The sequence below is a fragment of the Stylophora pistillata genome, chromosome 14 (genome assembly GCF_964205215.1).
Source record: "Stylophora pistillata chromosome 14, jaStyPist1.2, whole genome shotgun sequence".
In the NCBI taxonomy this organism is placed as follows: Eukaryota; Metazoa; Cnidaria; class Anthozoa; order Scleractinia; family Pocilloporidae; genus Stylophora; species Stylophora pistillata.
Window position 1 is genome coordinate 11,026,235 of NC_142532.1, and position 17,568 is coordinate 11,043,802.

The window sequence follows — 17,568 nt, forward strand, 5'->3', positions numbered from 1 at the left end:
GTCTTCCTGCAAGTCACTATTACTGTCTCTATGACTTCGTCTGCTACTGCCACTGTCTCTCACTTTGTCACTTCGGTAAAAGGAAGAGCGGTCGGTTATTTCATTTCCAGGCCTCGGCGCCAGATCAAATAATAATCTCACACCTATCAATGTTTTGGGATATTACGATAGAAGGATCGGTTAATTTCGCTTCGACGCAAAGTATTAGAGATTTTTTTAGTAGACAAAATAGATATGGGGGCAACACGAAATGGCAAGAGTCCTATGTGCTCCACGATTGATATTCAAACTTGTAGTCTGTTTTTCAACCTCCTCATCCTCCTACGATCCTTTGAAAAGGCAAAGGCTCCTCTGAAAAGGAACACTTTCTCCCCGTCATCCTATAATATCATCTCTGTGAACAAGGTGTAAGTTTTTTTTTTTCTTTCTTTTTTTAAGGGGAGGGGGGTGGGGGAAGGGGGATTGATGTCGTTTGACTTGCGTTATTTTCCCAAAAGTTATAGATTACACTGTTTCATATGCTGGAGCCTTCTTACCTATCCATTGTTTTATTCAAGTGAGTATCATTTAAAAAAAACGTTACTTCGCAAGACGTCCCGAAAACCATGGAATGACTGACATGCGTGATTCGGTGGTCGTATAGATTTATTTTGTTAAAAGGATATAGACTAATCGATCTTCTAACATTACTACGCCTACGTGACTCGGATATCAGTAACTCGAATATCAGTAATGAGTTGCAAAATCTATGCCCTTTAAAGCTAGATAGCCAAATTTACATAATTTTCACGATCTCTTGTCTGATCGCGTATATTTAAGAACCTTAGATGGGTAAAATATTCACGGTTTTTTCAGACCCAACAAATTTAGGAGACCACGAAAAGACGCACTGCCTGTAAAACAACAACCTTAGATGTTCGACCCTTGGCGATTAACAACACGGTGTCTGTTTTGTCCACGTCTGTAGAACGTGTCGCTTTAGCACGGACGGAAATAGTTATGCAACGACCCTTTATCACGTGTCTGGACCTGACATTAGGGGATATTAAGTACCCCATCCTGTCCTTTGCGACTGACACGTCAAAATATTCACTGCCGCCAAAATTACATAGTTGGAAATGAACAAACGTGGTCTTTCCTAAAGGGAGGGTGTAATCATTGCTGGCGTACTTTCTCCGAAGAACAGCCGTAGTTGGTTTGATGGTCTGGTGTGAAATCCTTTCAAACAAGTTCCCGCCACTAGTGAAACCTCTGAGCCTGAGTTTGAATGGTTGACTTGTGCGAGGCGTGAAACTTGCAGTAAAATGGACATTGTCAGTTGTCTGAAGTGTGACGTCACTAGTCCTGGTTCCCCCAGTGGTGATGAGCTCTAAACGCACAGAGCTTGGATCGACTTTCTCAGAACCAGCGACGGTTATAACTACCTTGTTTGATTTACCTTTGAAAAAAGAGGCTGAATCATTATCTTAATCACGAAATGACGAAATTGAGTCATGAACGAATCATAATTGAGTAATTAAATGAATTCATGTTTTTAATTAATGTAAAAGGTTTAATCTCACCGATGAGTGGATTGGAAATAGGTACTTCAGTTGTCTTTCGCCTGCTGCTTAGCGGAATTAGAAAGTAGTGTTCGAAGTCGATGTTTGTTTTGCTTGTGGACTTCACGTAAAATTCATGTTCTCCATTGCTGCTTGATAGAACAAGATTCCAACTTCCTTTCTTAGGTTTGTTGATCTGGTAGATGGTGATCTGGGAAAGACTGACTTTTTCAGAGGTTATGAGGATGTTATCAGGGTCGTGCAAGGTTATTCCCTTCCCTATGAGTAGAAAGAAGAAAAGGAAAGAAAAAAAACTTTGTATTAATCAAAGATATTAAATTGTACACTACGTTCATCATTAGTAAGGAAGACCAGATGATATGAAGCCATGAATTCAAAGAAACTTCGGGAATCCAAACACCATTTCTCTTTTAGCTGCAGTTGAGAACCGAGATTCTTAAGAGCTTAGGATATGATTAATACTTGATCCAACAAACAACAAGAAGAATTGTTTTTTAGTTGTGTTAGCGTTGTAATATTCGATTGGTGATTTCTACGATCTCTAAGTACGCAAACCAATAAGGTAACTACATCCAAGATAACCATCAAGATGGCTGGCGACTAAAATTTTGCAAACTCTGAAATTTCGCAAGAACTGGGAAATGTCTTCTGCTAAGACCGAATGCGCCAATCTGAAGTTTAGTTGAACTTCTCCTTGGTAATTTTTTCCTAAAAAATCTTCAGAGCTCTGAAATCATGAGCACCTTCGATTTAACAAAGGAAAAGCAGGCAGCAAAATATTTGCCAGTTAATCCCATCCAAAATGCATCCTCAGAACGTCACTTTACTGACCATTTTACCCACCCTTCCTTTCAAGCAAACTTAAAATAAAAAACAACCTTTTGTACCGATCCGTGTGGTGGTTACTGTAACGGTCATTTTTTCGATAGATTCGTCAACGGGAATTCTATAACGACCACCTCCCCCAACATTTCGTTTCTGTCTTCCAGACAAGTTTGATCCAAGACTTATGACATTGGTGCCATCGAGAACTCCTCCTGTCAAATCGCTCAGTTTTTCCAGTTCCCAATGGTCTTTTAGTAAAAGGGCCTGCCCTGATGTTAACTCTGCGATTTCCTTGAAGGCTGGGTGAAGATTTCTTGGGTCCTTGCCCGAGTATCCTTGGGAGCGGCAGTATCCTACAAAATACCATGGTTTTATGGAGTGACTATGACGTACTTTATGTTTGGTGGATAATCACACGATTCCTAAGTAAATTTCTTAACTGGGGAGGGGAGAGTCTGGTGTTGATGAACAAGATTTGATTCTATTGCCCTTTGGTCGTAAAGGAAAATTTATAGTCAAGAGAGGTATTTCAACCAACACCTTTCTTTCACCTTCCTCACTTGGCAACTTCTATTAAGCATATTACATTCCAAAAACAAAAACATAAACCACGTTTTATGTTCTGTTTGCATAGCAATTTGAATAATCTAGAAATTATCCTCATAAGATGAAGAAGAGAAGCTTGATTTATCCTTGAGGTAATTTGCTCAAATCGTCCATGTCCGTCGATTGTACAAGTAACACGCTTTTATCTCATCTCCTTGGTTCAATATTGCCTCTTAAGTGTTTTACTTCCTCCATACGAAACTTTTATTCCGCGGCCGCCTGAGACGGAGAGTACTACAGTACGCGCGCAGAAAAAGAGCGGCGACTTACTCCCCTCTCCGCTCACCCCTAGAAACCATGTTATCCCCCCATAAGATTATCCAACCCCCTCCCCCCAGGCGATAAATAATGACTGGCCCCAAGATAGTTACCTGTTGTAAAGAAGTTTATTGTCACACCGTATTCCACGCTTGCCATGTACTTCACCTCCTCGATGTTTTCAGGTGTTGCATCTTTCGGACCAGCATCAGTGAAAACGTACATGGGGGAGTCCAATTGCGGTTCCTTATAAAGTGCCTCCAGCATGCCTGTGAATGTGTACTCAGGACAGTCACCGCCACCGTGGGGCTTGAGATTGTTAATAGCTGTTACGAACTCTCCGGCATGAGCATTGTCTTTTACGACCACTGGGGGTTCATCTGTGTTAAAAAATATCATACCTGCTCAGACGGACCACCTCTAACGGGCCTATTCTTTTAGAGTTTTTTAGTCAATCAATACATAGCAATTAACGAAGGACACCAATTTACCTTTCTCTTCAATATACAGCTTAATACAGACATCTCATCAAATAATTAGAAAAGCAACCAGAAATGACTGTTGAACCTACCTGGATAGGGGTCATTAAATGGTGACAGAATGTACTCGACAGGGGCTTGGCGCGGATAATTAATGATATCTATGGCAATCTTCTTTGTAGCTTGAATTTCTTCGCCCATACTTCCGGTGTCATCAATGACAAACATAAGAGACACATCTCCTTGAACAGCCATGAAGCTTTCGAACGCTGAGCTTCCAAGCTGAGCACGAAGTCCCTGGAGAAAGTTGGTGCCCTCTTGCTCGTTAGACCTCTTACTTCTCACTGATAGGGAAGGATTGGTGCTTAAAAGATACATTATCTGTCCCAGAACTTCGCGTCCATATTTATAGCTCTTACTCCTGATGGCTCGTTCTAAGAGATCTTTTAATTTGGTGAAAACTGTTTCGCTATAGCGGACTCCTGAAGCCCTTGCGTTAGCTACGGCACGTTCGATCTCGTTGATTGCCTCGAGGAACTTATTCGATGGTGACGTGGGTACGCTTGCACTAAACGTCTTCTGAGTGGGTAAGGGATTAGGATTGGCTAAAATTTGGAAATCTGGACCCTCCAAGACCTTTTCATGATCACCTGAGTCAGGCCTCATAATTGATGCATCTATAATAGCGAGACTGTGGGTGATGCCAGTAATGCTATCGAAGGTGCCGCTGCCCTTATTCTTCTTCCGTGCGAGTTTCCCTCCAGAGGATTGGGCCGTCTTCTTCAATGCAAATTTTGATGCCGAAAGTTTTGGACCTTGCGAGTATCCCATCGCTGTCATTAGGGTATCACGGGTGAACTGGAGTGATGTGAAAAGACTCCCCCTTGACGTTCTAATCGCCATTGATAAGTTCAAAACTGTTATGGCTATCCAGAAAATGGCTTTTTTCTCCATGATGTAACACCCTCTATTGCTTACGAAGCACTGAGTGGCTATCAATGTACTAAATGTGAGGTGCGTGGGATTTTTCAAGGTACCCTTTAGCACTGGCGGATTCAGCATTAGTCAATACGTGCTTCGAAGTGAAATGATTTACAAAATTTTTGATAAAAAAATTGTCAATGCTTCCTTGTTTTTGTTAACTATTCGCTGACTCTTGGTCAGCTAAATAGGGAAATACTTTGTGCGCAATGAGTGATACATACATTGACTTATTATTGAAACACTGAGCGAAACATATGGAGCACAATTATGACAAGTTGTCTCAGTTGCAAAACTTGGATAGTTTTTGATTTACATGTAGGCTGCAAAGAGACTCATGAACAACAGTTGAAATCAAGCATTTCTTTATTATTTTAAAATTTGGGTTTGAATACGGCTCTGACCCGCTAAAGCTAAAGCCAGCAAAAGAAAACAACGAAGGTCATCGGCTGAAAACGCTGATATTTATAGCCACAATGTAGTTGTATGAACAGAAACAAAATCTTTCGTATTTGCTCACCTTTCATCCCATAACTTACCGAGACAAGGCGCCTCTATTGTTGCGTATTGTTCCGAAAGAAAAGGCTATTTTTTTTCAAAATGCATGAGCCGTAACAAACTCAGTTATATTCTCTAGAGTCACAAGAATGAAAATGTTCTTTTTCCGATCTTCTTAGTTACGTTTTTTGTTTTTGTGTAGAAATGTTATTAGGCTTTTCGCATTTTTCGTATTTTTTGTAAAATCTAGTTGGATTTTTCGCATAATTTGTGTGATTAAAACCACTTATATAATAGACGTTTTATCGCTGATTTTTGCATTTGGGTTTATGGCTTTCAAGTGCAATGCCCCTAAGCTTCAGTTCCAACCATTTTCCATTTCTCGGGTTCGGGTCAAAAATTTTAATTTTTTAGTAGCTGCAACCGTAGAACTTTGCATAACTTCTGGTTAAAATAACACATTTATTCGTGTTCACCGGACGGGTTTTGGAAATTCCGGCTAAGCTGATAGGCACGGCACGTCTAGAGCCACTCGAGGATGTAAGTTCAGAGCGCGTACCATCAAAGCCCTAAATATTATGACGTGATATTTTGTTTGTCGCTCAGCATGTAATGGGGTGAAAGGTGGGCAAAACAATACATACGGCTTTTGTCGGTACAACTCAGTACACGGCTTATACCTGATGCAAACTTAAGTTACAACACCACGGATAAATTTTTAAAAAGCAATCTCTCCAAATTGATCAATTAGAGGCATGTATAGTTGGTCATAACCCTCTTCAACGTATGGTATACCATAAAAATAACACGAGTAAATATTCTGTGACATTGTTATAAAGCTCCTGCTTATGTTTTGTCATCAATCCGTTGAAGAATTCAAATCCTGCATGGAGTGTTCAAGACTAAAAGATTACCGCATTTGAATGACGCAGAGCTGGTTAATTATACCAAAAACAGGAAGTATCGAGTAAAGCTTTGACCAAACCATTTTGAAAATTGTGTATGGCTTTAAATGTTTTTTTTTTTTACTTCACTCGACATAACAATTAAGACAGCAATAGGTTATTCGAATGAACCCATAACTCGCGTTTGAAAATTTCTTGTGCTGACGTTTCGAGCATTAGCGTTAGCCCTTCGTCAGAGCGAATAATGCATGAGACATCAGCTTTGAAACCCTTTACGGTGGCCAATTTCAACTTATCAACTTATTTGATGTTATTATTATCTCATAAGTGGAGATATCAGTTTAAACCCTGGACCAGATAAATGTCATCATTGCTCGAAAGGAATCTCCCGAAAACACCGGGCACTAGTCTGTAGCGACTGTGAGGAACGCTATCATGTCAAATGTAGTGGAGCAAACCCAAAGCAGCTCAAAAGTATTCAAGCGACAAATTGGATTTGCAATGCCTGTCTTCTCCGTAAGTTGCCTTTCTCTAATGAAGTTACCTTGAATATTTCGCTAGAGTGTGAACAACACTTGAACTATTTGAATACGGCGGATGTCGATGAAGGCCCTGACTCAGCAAACATTACAGCTCAAGCCAGCAAACGTTGTGTTATTGGCAACCTTAACATCAACAGTCTTCCCTCGAAATTTTTGGAAGTCCAAGATTGGATTGGATCATTTGATATATTAAGTACCCATGAAACAAAAATTGACAGCACATTTCCGAATTCGCAATTTTCTGTCCAAGGATATAATTTATACCGACGAGATCGCAAGAAAAGCGGCGGAGGAATATTATTCTACGTTCGCAACTCCATTCCTTCATATCAACTGAAAACCAGTCGTGGAGAAGTTGAAGCAATTCTTGTTGATATTCAACTAGGTCAACAACACTTCTCACTTCTGTCAGCATACAAGTCTCCATCCGTAAAGAATGAGATTTTTAAAAAAGAATCGAGTGCTCTCTTGGATCTAGCTATTTCTAACCGCCCCGACGCGATTTGCATTGGAGATCTTAATTGTGATCTGTTACATCCCATGGATAATGGAAAACAAGGAAGAGAATTGCTAGATATCTGTGATGTCTATGATCTTCATAAGTTAATAAAAGGTTCAACTAGGATTTCCTCCTTGAAAGAATCCTGTCTGGATGTAATATTGAGCAATGTACCCTCAATTGCTCTGAAGTCTGGTATTGTTGACATTGGATTGAGTGACCATATGCTAATTTACACAATTTTTAATAAGAATTTATTGAACCCGAAAGTCCGCCTAACAAAGGGAAGGTGTTTTAAAAAGTTAAATGATGAGGAATTCAACAAAGATCTGCAGCTCGTTCCGTTTCATGCGGCTTACGTATTTGAGGATATAGATGACATCTACTGGGTATGGGAAGAGTTGTATAAAAATATATTGGATGATCATGCCTCCATCAAATACAGAAAAGTCAGGGAAGGCTTCCGTCGATCGAAATTTATCACCCCAGAAATACGTAAAGCCATTAGTCACAGGAATGCTCTTAAGCGAAAATATATCAAGTCAAGAACGCCTGACAACTGGGAGGCATACAGGATTATGCGTAACCGTATAGTAACCATGCGACGCAAGTCCGTGATTAATCACTTTGACCAGTTATGCTTAAATGCCGCTGGAAACCCAAAGAATTCTGGAACTCACTTCGTCCTCTGATGCACTCAGAGATGCGCACCAACTGATTATATCACACTCAAAGAGAACAATAAAATAATTAAAGATCAGAATCAAGTTGTAGAGATTCTGAATAGTTATTTTAGAAATGTGACAGAAAGCCTGGACATCCAACAGCACACTTCTTTTGAAAATGAACCGCAGTTGTCAAATATTCCAAGGAACTGGAATCAAGATGAACAGTTCGAGTTCGATTTAATTAATCATGAATTGGTCAAGGCTGCTCTACAGAGAATGAAAGCAAAAAAAGCAACTGGTCATGACCATATACCACCACGTGCACTCAAGGCGTCTATTCCATCAATTACACGGCCTCTTAGTCATCTAATTAATACTATCATCACTTCGAGAGCAGTCCCTGACTCTTGGAAACGTGCAGTTGAAGACAACCTAAGTAGTGATATTGAGAACGCAACTACAAGGTTTATTCAAAATGGCATGAGACCAATTCCGGAAAAGTACCAAGCTATGGTCCTTAGCAGAACAGAAGATAAGCTACTCCTTCTATCGGGTAAAATTGATATCAGAACCGCAGAAAAGACTAACCTCTTGGGGGTTGTACTTGATAGTAAGCTTAGATCTAACGATCAAGTTTCGAGTATTTGCCCCACAGTGCTCAAATAAACGCGCTTACTAGACTGAAAAATATTTTACCACTTAAAACCAAGGAATCGTTATACCGTTCGTTCATACTACCGAATTTTTATTACTGCAACCAAGTTGGCACCATTGCGGAAAAAGAAACACTGCAGAAATCGAAAATGTCAATGAAAGAGCGTTGCGATATGTCTATAATGATAAACATGCATCTTATCAGCATCTCTTGGATAGGATAAGACTACCCTCCATGGAATCTCGAAGAATTCAAGACATGTTACTGACAATACATAACAGCATAACGAACAAAGCACCACGGGCAATTAGGAATCTTATTAACTTACGCTCATTTAATACAATCTCAGGCGCCAAGAATATGTTTTATCTTTACCTAAAGTTAACATTACCAAATATGGACTCAAGTCATGGAGATATTTTGCAGCCAAGAAATGGAATGAACTCTCAAATGACATTAGAATAAAAGTGGGCACCAAAGAAATTGTAAACAGAATTAGATCTTTAAATTTCGGGAATTAGTAGATTTGCAACGTTAGTTTGAATAGTATTTTGATTGCGGCGGTAATGTTGTAATAACAGTTTTAAAAAGCTTTTAATCAGTATTTAATTTGTGATTCTACCCGCTGTGATATTAGCGATGTTAGCTGTTAGGTTAGCTGTTAGGTTTTCATTAGGTATTAGGTGGAATACCTGTAAACTAGCTCTTAAGCAAAGCGTATTTCCACGTTAAATAAAGTATTAGTATAAGAAGTATTCAGCAACAGTACCGAGGCCCGTTTAGTGGGGTCTGAGTATCCCCTATTAATTTTTGGCCTAAATATCTCGCATCCTGTTTAAAATTCCCGTCATTCGTATCCCTACAATTACATTTCGATATCCCGGAACCTCTATTCTAAATATCCCGTGTCCAGTTATTTTTTTCATCAAGTATCCCGTATCCCTATAATCTTTTAGCCAAATATGCCGTATCCCAATAACCCTTACTAGGGCTTTAGCGCCGGAAGGAATTTCCCCGCTCCTTCGTCAGAAACTGAGCCAAGGGCTTGCAAGTCTTTTTTCTTAAGAGTGGAATAAAGCAAGATATCTAACCAGTTAACAGCGGAGAATGTTTGAAGAAGCCTATAATGGATGATTGAGACATAACAAGTTTTCCATCCTCCCACAGGCAGCCCATGCCCACGATTTGAATCGGGCCTATCAGCTATTGAGTGTAAACGTAACTGTTCATGAGGTTTGTATATTAAAGGTACAATTAATTTCAATCAAAAAGAAATAAAAACAAAACAAAACAAAACAACTGAAACAAAACTCTCCTTAACTTAAAGGTTACGACAATTTCGAAGAAAAAAATACCCTAATCTTAGTGTTGTTTTGCACCCTCTTGCCTGTTTGAGGTGATTGACATGGTTCTATGTACCCTTTCCTGACTTTCATTTTGACGGGGAGCATACTGGAAGTCTCGTAAAGGAGTAATAACGACCACCGGAGGATTTCCTAACCCTAAGAACATGCCGATAGGGAAATGGCACCTTCCCAAAGCCAGTTACACTAAAGAGAAATATTTAAGGAATCCCTTTTACGTGTCCATAATGTTCGCCTAGCAAAGTATATTCTATACAAGGCTAAAAGATTAGGAAAAAATGAAAATGTTTGAACCAAACGTTTTCGGCTGTTTGCTATCATTAGGGTTGAAAATAATAACCGTCTGCACATACATATATATTTTATGTAATTCCCGATAGGAAAAGTTTGGAGACATAAGAATCTTAGCTTGTGTAATTCCCGATGGGAAAAGTTTGGAGACATAAGAAATAACTTGTTTGTCCAAACTGGGGCGGAATTGTGGGATCATTAGCCCCTCGAAGATCCTACGCTTGCGGAATGTTTGTGCTGAGGAGAGAACACCCCAAGTGAAAGAATGTGATGGATTTTCCCGCAAGTATTTTGCAAGTTCAGAGGTGTGAGCAGGATTTGAATGCTCCGCAATAGGTACTGCTAAATTCCTCACGGTCTCGCCAATGTAATCAACGTCACAAGAACAATCTCCTTTGTAAACAACTTTGGATCTGTGAGTGTTTTTGTCCTTGTTGTTAAAGAGGCTTTTAATTTGCCTTGTTAGCCACAGGATTACAAAGATGAAATTAAAATTAGTAAACTCGTTGAGTTTTGCAGCGAACGTCTTACCGAGTTTTTCGTTTTTACCGCAAAAGGAAAGCTTGATGAAAACTTTCTTTTGCTCTTCGAAGAGAAAATTTGGAATGATGTTGTCATCTTGTGATGATTCGTTTAGAAAGGTGTTGATTGTATGCGAAATAAAGCGCTTGGGATAACCTGCATTGATAAAAAATGTTTCAAGAGTTTTTATACAATACAATACAATGCAATACAATACAATGTTCTTTATTTCAAGAGGGTAAATACATGATTAACCCAGTAAAGAGTTTTCTAACACATGGCCCTCTGTAAATAAACCAACCCATCCAACCCCAGGGGAGGACATCCATCACCCAGTAATCTCGTGTGTGGGAAATTAACGTCTCCTGCCCCAACCCTACGTTTGGCTCTATGGAGGGCGCCAGTGATGCAATTCCTTTTCCATTTTGTAGGGACTTCCGATTTCCAATGTATTGGTAGTTTCCCTGGTTTCTTGAAGACGCTGCAATTGAACTTGTTGTTATAAATGAAGGCAGTATCGAGGAAGTGGTCGGGGTTTTCCTCGACAGTGAAAACAATGTTAGGGTAATAGTGATTTAGTCGTTCAAATAGAGCCTCACGCTCGTCCTTTTTCTTCTTTGAGAAAGTGTCTTTCTTTAAAAAAAAAAAAAACAGTCAATATCCAACCACATCAACATTGCAATGTCACTTTCTGGTTCTTTCTGAGCACTGTTTCACAGTTAGCAATTCTTGGCAGAACAGGAAGCAACTCATGCGCACTTATTGCCCTTTTGTTTAGCAAATTGTTTTATTCATCCGATGTGAATATTTCTGTAATAAGCAGTCCACCAGGCTGAGTCAGGCGTGGGTGTACCAGATAATTGTTCAAGGAATCTTACTAGGCAACAGGATCTATGATTCAATCACACAAAACTATCCTCAAATCTTTGGTGTGCCACAACCTCTGCAAGTCCCTAAAGCACTGAACAATCAGTATCATCGACCATACCACTGTAGGTCCTGAACTCCCTGTCAGCATTAATCCTGAAGCAATTCCGGCTTCTGTTTTCATTTGAGTTCCAACACCGTTGTACTTATTTCAACGTCCCCAGGATTTTTTCCTTTTGATAGCACATCCACGAGAACAATGGATTTCATGGGGCTTTTGCTGAGTAGCAGCATTCATAGGAGCTTCTCTCGTGCCATATGGAAATAACTAATTTCCAAACACTCTTGGGACTGTAACGAATGTTAAGTTCCAGCGAAAGCTATTAACGCGATATTTTGCAGCGTTTTCAACTTGTTCATGTAACGCCGTGTAGGATGGGTGTGCTTTCTCTTCGCATTCATAAAAAGTTCCATTTTTCTTCGAGATTCACATTTGCTACCAAAGCATGGTATTATTTACCTTCTATCAATTTGAATCTCAGCTTATTATCTAAAATAGAGGTAAATTATACTCAAAGAAATTAAGCTTTACAATGTGTTTCTTTACCGAGTACTGAAAGTTCTTGGCTCTAGAGCAAGCAAATAAACATTACCCAAAAGTAATACGTTGAACATGTCGACGAGTTTAGTTTAAAGAAGTTATTTTCAAATAGCGTCCTTACATTCCAGTTTGAAAGGCAAAATATATCTACGAAACACACAGTTAAAAATGCGCCGACATTTCGTTGATCAAACGATCGAATCCTTGGGTTTCACCCACGTGACCAATACTTTAGCAACGGTTACTATCCGCCATCTTGGTGTCCCTCGAGCGTAAACAAACCGTATCTAACGAAGAGTTCATGTGAGAAAGAAGGGATGGTTTTATGCATTATTGTTGGCTGTTCAAGCAAAAGTGGAAAGCATAAAGACTAAGGATTTTTTCGTATAATAATTTAATAATTTTATTATTTCTATAGCGCAAAATTCATTAGATATATGATCTAATGCGCTATACCTAAGATCATTACAAATCAAGGGGAAGAACAGGAGGAACTAGAAGTCGTTGTATGGTTCGAGGCTTGCGGCTGTTGTAGATCCTCGATTTTTTGGTCGAGCTTTTCTTTGAGCTTCTTAGCCGATGAGAAATCTATGTCTTTAGCCCTCGCATACGGCACTTCATTGACATATGTAGGCAAAATCCATGAGCATTTTACCTGAGTGCAAGTAAGCTTGGGGTGTCACGAAAACTCACACCCCGAAAACTCAGACCTCAGACCTCAGACCTCAGACCCCGAAAACTCTGACTCCTCGAAAATTCAAGAGATAAACTCGACTCATGATCACTCCTGGTAATGCCGCGTGTATTTTGACCTTTTGGGTCTTGATCCAACTGAAGCAGCAAAAACAAGGCCGCAAGTTGCAAGTTTCGCAAAATCGTCTGATGGTTGAGTATTAAAACATTTTAGAGTGACACAAGACTTCATTTAGCTTAGATTTCCTCCATTTTCCCGTTAATTTTGAACTTTTCATTCACAGTTAACGGGATCAAATGCGCTCGCTCCAACACCAAAGTATTAAAATGTGGCGTGATTTTGACGAGCCGAGAGGGACGTTTGTTTACCTTTTTGTACTTCGTCGCACAGATCCTTTTTGTCGCTCTGTTAAAATTCTTCAATATTTCGCGATAATAATGGATACAAACAGAGACTCGGCCCACCAGTCCCAAAACGAAGACAATTTTGCGACCCTTGGGCTAGAGTTCTTAAATGAGGCAGAAAGAGAAAAACAACGCGAAAGAAGACTCGGCATCAGCGCCGTCACGATTCGCTTCACTGAAGAATCACTCTTGATATTTCAGATACAATGAAATATATGAAGTTCATATATTTTGAACTGCGGTATTAGATACATATGGTGCATGATCCTCGCAGTAGATAGCGCTATTGAAGCAATTGTTGGGTTTCAGGTGACGTCACTAGCTTTGCTGAAGTTAGTGTCCGCCATGCTGGTGTCCCTCGGGTGTCAAATTTATGAATAATTAGTCGATTTCTATAGTGAAGCCCTCTCTCTTGTCGCCCTATTATTTCGCCAACTACATGAATATCCAGAAAGAAAAAGCGATAAAAGTATCTGGCATTCATCTTAAGGTATCCCAGTGCTCTCTGAGTATGCCGAAAGCTTAGAGAGTTGGAAGGAAAGATGTTTGCAAAAGATCTCGGTCATTGGGGTTGATCCTGCAAGCATACCAGCCGAGAAGTTCAGTCCAAAATGCTTGCCTCCTGTGGAAGCGTCGGACTTGCTGAGTTACCTCGTTCTTGAGACCAGCTTCTACACCAAGCAGCAGTTCAAGGCGTTCAAGAGTCTAGAGGCGTTTAATCAAATGGTGTCGGGATTTGTAACCTCAGTTGTAGGCAAAGTAATCGCCGGCAAGTATGTCGTGAGAGCACGAGTTTGGCATTCACAGCATATGAATGATCCTTTAGTGAACATTTGGGTCATTTCCGATAATGATGGGACTATTTTGTCAGCCCATTGATTGGGATGCAAAGCTGGACTGGCTGAGTCATGCTCACACATCACGAGTGTTTTATTTTATGTTAGAGGCAACTACTAGAATTCATGGCAAGCTCGCTGGGTGTCACGAAAACTCAGACACCGAAAACTCAGATCCCTCGAAGTGTTCTCCAAGCTTCCGAAGTGCTCCATAATTCGATAGTGCATAGCATAAAGCATGAACCAATTGTTTTATAATATAACCGGTGGAATAATGCAACAAATCCGACGCGAAAGACGGACAACAATATCAAGAGTACATATGGTGCACGATCCTCGCAGTAGATAGCGCTATTTAAGCAAAAGCGAAAAATCAGACCTGAAAAAAAATCAGGCCTGTACGGGATTCGAGCCACTGACCTCTGCGATACTACTGCAGCGCTCTACCAATTGAGCTAACAAGCCAACTGGGAACAGGCCGTTAAGTTGATTCGTAATAAACCCGTGAAAGTGATAAATCAGATACAATGAAATATATGAAGTTCATATATTTTGAACTGCGGTATTAGATACATATGGTGCACGATCCTCGCAGTAGATAGCGCTATTTAAGCAATAGCGGAAGATCAGACCTGAAAAAAATCAGGCCTGTACGGGATTCGAACCACTGACTGAGGTCTATCACTCTCGCTCTCGGGTGGGCGATATTGAATGTACGCTAATTGACCTATTACCACCAACACCCCCAAGATAGGGTCAAGATAACCCAATCTATAATCTTACCTCGAGCATCGTGCGCTTGCTTTACTCGGTCGATATATTTAATTCCTCCATGACATCTCGAGCGCGCGTTAAAAACATGAAAATAACTTTCATACGAACAACAGTGGACTCCAAACCTCAATTTTCCTTGAAACTACGATGCCAATTCTTGAACTTGTTCGTTTCGAAATCCCAAATAATAAACACCACGCGCAATAAATGACAAAACAGTACGAAAATATAGCATTCCTACCACTAAGTCAATGAAAAGAAAAAAAATAAAACGGTAGAATCCTTAACTCCGTTGCAGTTTACAAGTTTACAAGTTTACAAGTTTATTAGGTCTTACAAAAAAATTACTTACAATAAACACCGCCTGCAAATAGCGAGCTAGTCTAGGCGGGCGATGTTAACAACAAACACGAATTACTAATCGAAGGCGTTAAAAGAGTCGTTTTTGAATACATTATTTGTCAAAAGAGGAAAAAAAAGTGATAAAAGTGAAGAAAAATATTATAATTTATGATTGAATTGTAATTAAGATGCCTTTTTTATTTCAGTCTTCGCGGTTTAAGTATTAAACTACCAGAGACTTTGTGTTTGGATAAGATATTCAACGGTAAAGTTTTAAAAGCGTAGAGGGGAGAAGTAAACACAAGATGAGGCGTCATCTGCGCATGTCTGAAATTTTCCTTAACTCACGCGCGTACGCTGTTCCGTGAGGCCTAAAATTTAGCGAAATTAGCGGAAAATAATAAGGGCTGACTTTTAAAACCGAGGAACTCTGTTTTCGTCGAAGGCATTTTCCTATTTCCATAAATTAATTTAGAAAAAATTAATTTCCATAAGGTCGTAGTAGTAGCAAGTATGATAAATATTGTAAGAAATAGACAACTTTTTTGAGAGACATGTTTCGGCATGCTTATGCCATCTTCAATCAATGAGTAACTGAACGTGAGTAACTATATAGCAGACAAGTATACAAGCGGGTACAAATTACAACGTGACACCAAACACCTTTGATGTTTGGTGTCACGTTGTAATTAGTACCCGCTTCTGTATTACATCATACTGTAAATATTTTATTGGCATGCCGGAACATGTCTCTCAAAAAAGTTGTCTATTTCTTAGAAAATTGATATTTGAAAATTTTTAGGGGGTGTACCAAGTTTTTGGAGGTTGTTCTGTAAAAGAAAAGCGGTAAGGAAAACGACGCCTCGAAGCAACAGAATAGGAAATCATTCATGCGAACGACTCAAAATCCGTGTTTCCGCGGCAAAATCTAGCGCATGCGTGTAAGTTATTCAGCTCTGTCCCATGCTTACTAAAGTTAATGTTTATTATTTTTATCTACTTTACGAGCAATTCGTAGGAGAATAAGCCTACCACTACTTGATTTGTAAGTACGTTACTGTTATTTACAGCTATACTTATTGTTCTAGTAATCTAGGTTGTATTTTCTAATGTAGAATCTCGTCTACATCGTTGCTCGAAAATAAAGCTGTAAAATCGAGGAGAACTCTTCAAAGGGCACAAATATTTTGACAGTTCAAGTCACAAGCTCACGATAGTGATCAGTCTACTCAGGTTAGGCGTTGTTGGTTAACACCCGATTCGCTCGTAATTAACCGCTTACATGCGTATTTAATTAGCATCAAATTAACGCATACAAGCGGTCCCCTCTATTAACTATGCTTTGACCGCTTGTATGCGTTAATTTGATGCTAATTAAATCCGCATGTAAGCGGTTAATTACGAGCGAATCGGGTGTTAACCAACAACACCTAGCCTGAGTAGACTGGGTAGAGAATTAATGTGCTACGCTGTATTGCGCATGTCTTGCGATTCAGAAGCGCGGGAATCAAAAGATCAAAGGTTACGACGTGAACAATGTGACAGATTTAGCGCTTGTCAGTTAGACGAGAACTTGAGCTTCTACAGTACTTTCTTTTCTTTCTTCTGGCGAAGGATAACCGTTAGGAACAAAAATATTGATATGGTTAGTGAAAGTTAAATAATGGCTTATGACTTATGGCTTACAAAATTCTAAAGGCAGTCGTCGGGACATTTGCATGCGTGACGATTTGTCATGTAATGCTTAGCTTTATGAGCTGTTCGGGACTTTGCTAGTAAGTAATGGATTAGAAGCAAGCTCCTAAAGAGAGGGTTAACTCTCAGAGAGACTGCAAAATCGCGTTAAGACTTCTTTAAAGCTACAAACTCGTAGTACGTCAAATCAAACAGTTGCACGACAGACAAGCCGTACTTGACAAGCGAGCGTCGACGTTAGTTTCAGCCCACGTGAGCGAAACGAAATCGTGTGCAATGGGTTTCTTGAAACCTCCTACAGTTTGAATACAAATCTACCTGTTTGAAATAAGTTTCGTGTTAATTTTCCCTTATTCTCTTGTATTGCCATGCCAATTGAACTTTTGAAATCGAGTTCACGGCACTTGACACTGACTCTTTGCTTATCGCTAATTTTGATAATCAAGTGCAACTAATACTAATCAAGTGCAACTCGCGATCAGAAAGTAATGAATGACTGTACTAGCGATAAAACGAACGAACAAAGCCATTTGTTTACTTACATGTATACTCTTTGAGCTTATTTGCATTGTTTCCAGAGTTTGATGTTTGACTTATGCCAGTTGACAATCGTCATTTAACAGTTAATCCAGGGCTCCAATCAGCTCTTGTTTTACATGTATAAAAATTCGTTTGGAGGCATGCAAGTACATTAGCAATG

The 17,568-nt window shown here is 39.6% G+C and overlaps 2 protein-coding genes and 1 long non-coding RNA gene across 3 annotated transcripts; all 3 read right to left on the reverse strand.

Annotated features, from left to right (window-relative positions):
* Positions 1–278: 278 nt before the first annotated feature.
* LOC111332567 (von Willebrand factor A domain-containing protein 7) lies at positions 279–4,805 on the reverse strand. The gene is made up of 5 exons (XM_022937926.2): positions 3,823–4,805; positions 3,365–3,631; positions 2,441–2,740; positions 1,563–1,820; positions 279–1,438 (listed from the first exon to the last, which is right to left on the reverse strand). Exons 1-5 carry the CDS (start codon positions 4,790–4,792, stop codon positions 867–869), a joined length of 2,367 nt encoding a protein of 788 aa, XP_022793661.1. The 5' UTR covers positions 4,793–4,805; the 3' UTR covers positions 279–866.
* Positions 4,806–9,463: 4,658 nt separating this feature from the next.
* LOC148716510 (uncharacterized) lies at positions 9,464–11,706 on the reverse strand. The gene is made up of 4 exons (XM_088745630.1): positions 11,644–11,706; positions 11,031–11,288; positions 10,196–10,878; positions 9,464–9,599 (listed from the first exon to the last, which is right to left on the reverse strand). The coding sequence occupies exons 1-4, from the start codon at positions 11,704–11,706 to the stop codon at positions 9,464–9,466; spliced, it is 1,140 nt and encodes a 379-aa protein (XP_088601756.1).
* A 794-nt stretch (positions 11,707–12,500) lies between these two features.
* On the reverse strand, positions 12,501–13,415 carry LOC148716511 (uncharacterized). The gene is made up of 2 exons (XR_015995515.1): positions 12,870–13,415; positions 12,501–12,833 (listed from the first exon to the last, which is right to left on the reverse strand). It is a non-coding gene; the product is annotated as an uncharacterized LOC148716511 (long non-coding RNA).
* Positions 13,416–17,568: the final 4,153 nt, after the last annotated feature.

What these genes read in the sequence shown, in the direction of transcription:
- LOC111332567 (XM_022937926.2), bottom strand. Translation starts at nt 4,792, where the DNA reads ATGCTGAATCCGCCAGTGCTAAAGGGTACCTTGAAAAATCCCACGCAC. An exon ending in ATTTAATGACCCCTATCCAG is followed by an intron (nt 3,632 to 3,822) that starts GTAGGTTCAACA and finishes TTTTTAACACAG; the next exon opens with ATGAACCCCCAGTGGTCGTA. An exon ending in CACACGGATCGGTACAAAAG is followed by an intron (nt 1,821 to 2,440) that starts GTTGTTTTTTAT and finishes TTCTACTCATAG; the next exon opens with GGAAGGGAATAACCTTGCAC.
- LOC148716510 (XM_088745630.1), bottom strand. Translation starts at nt 11,706, where the DNA reads ATGAAAACAGAAGCCGGAATTGCTTCAGGATTAATGCTGACAGGGAGT. An exon ending in GGAGTTCAGGACCTACAGTG is followed by an intron (nt 11,289 to 11,643) that starts GTATGGTCGATG and finishes TTTTTTTTAAAG; the next exon opens with AAAGACACTTTCTCAAAGAA. An exon ending in TCCATAGAGCCAAACGTAGG is followed by an intron (nt 10,879 to 11,030) that starts GTTGGGGCAGGA and finishes CTTGAAATAAAG; the next exon opens with AACATTGTATTGTATTGCAT.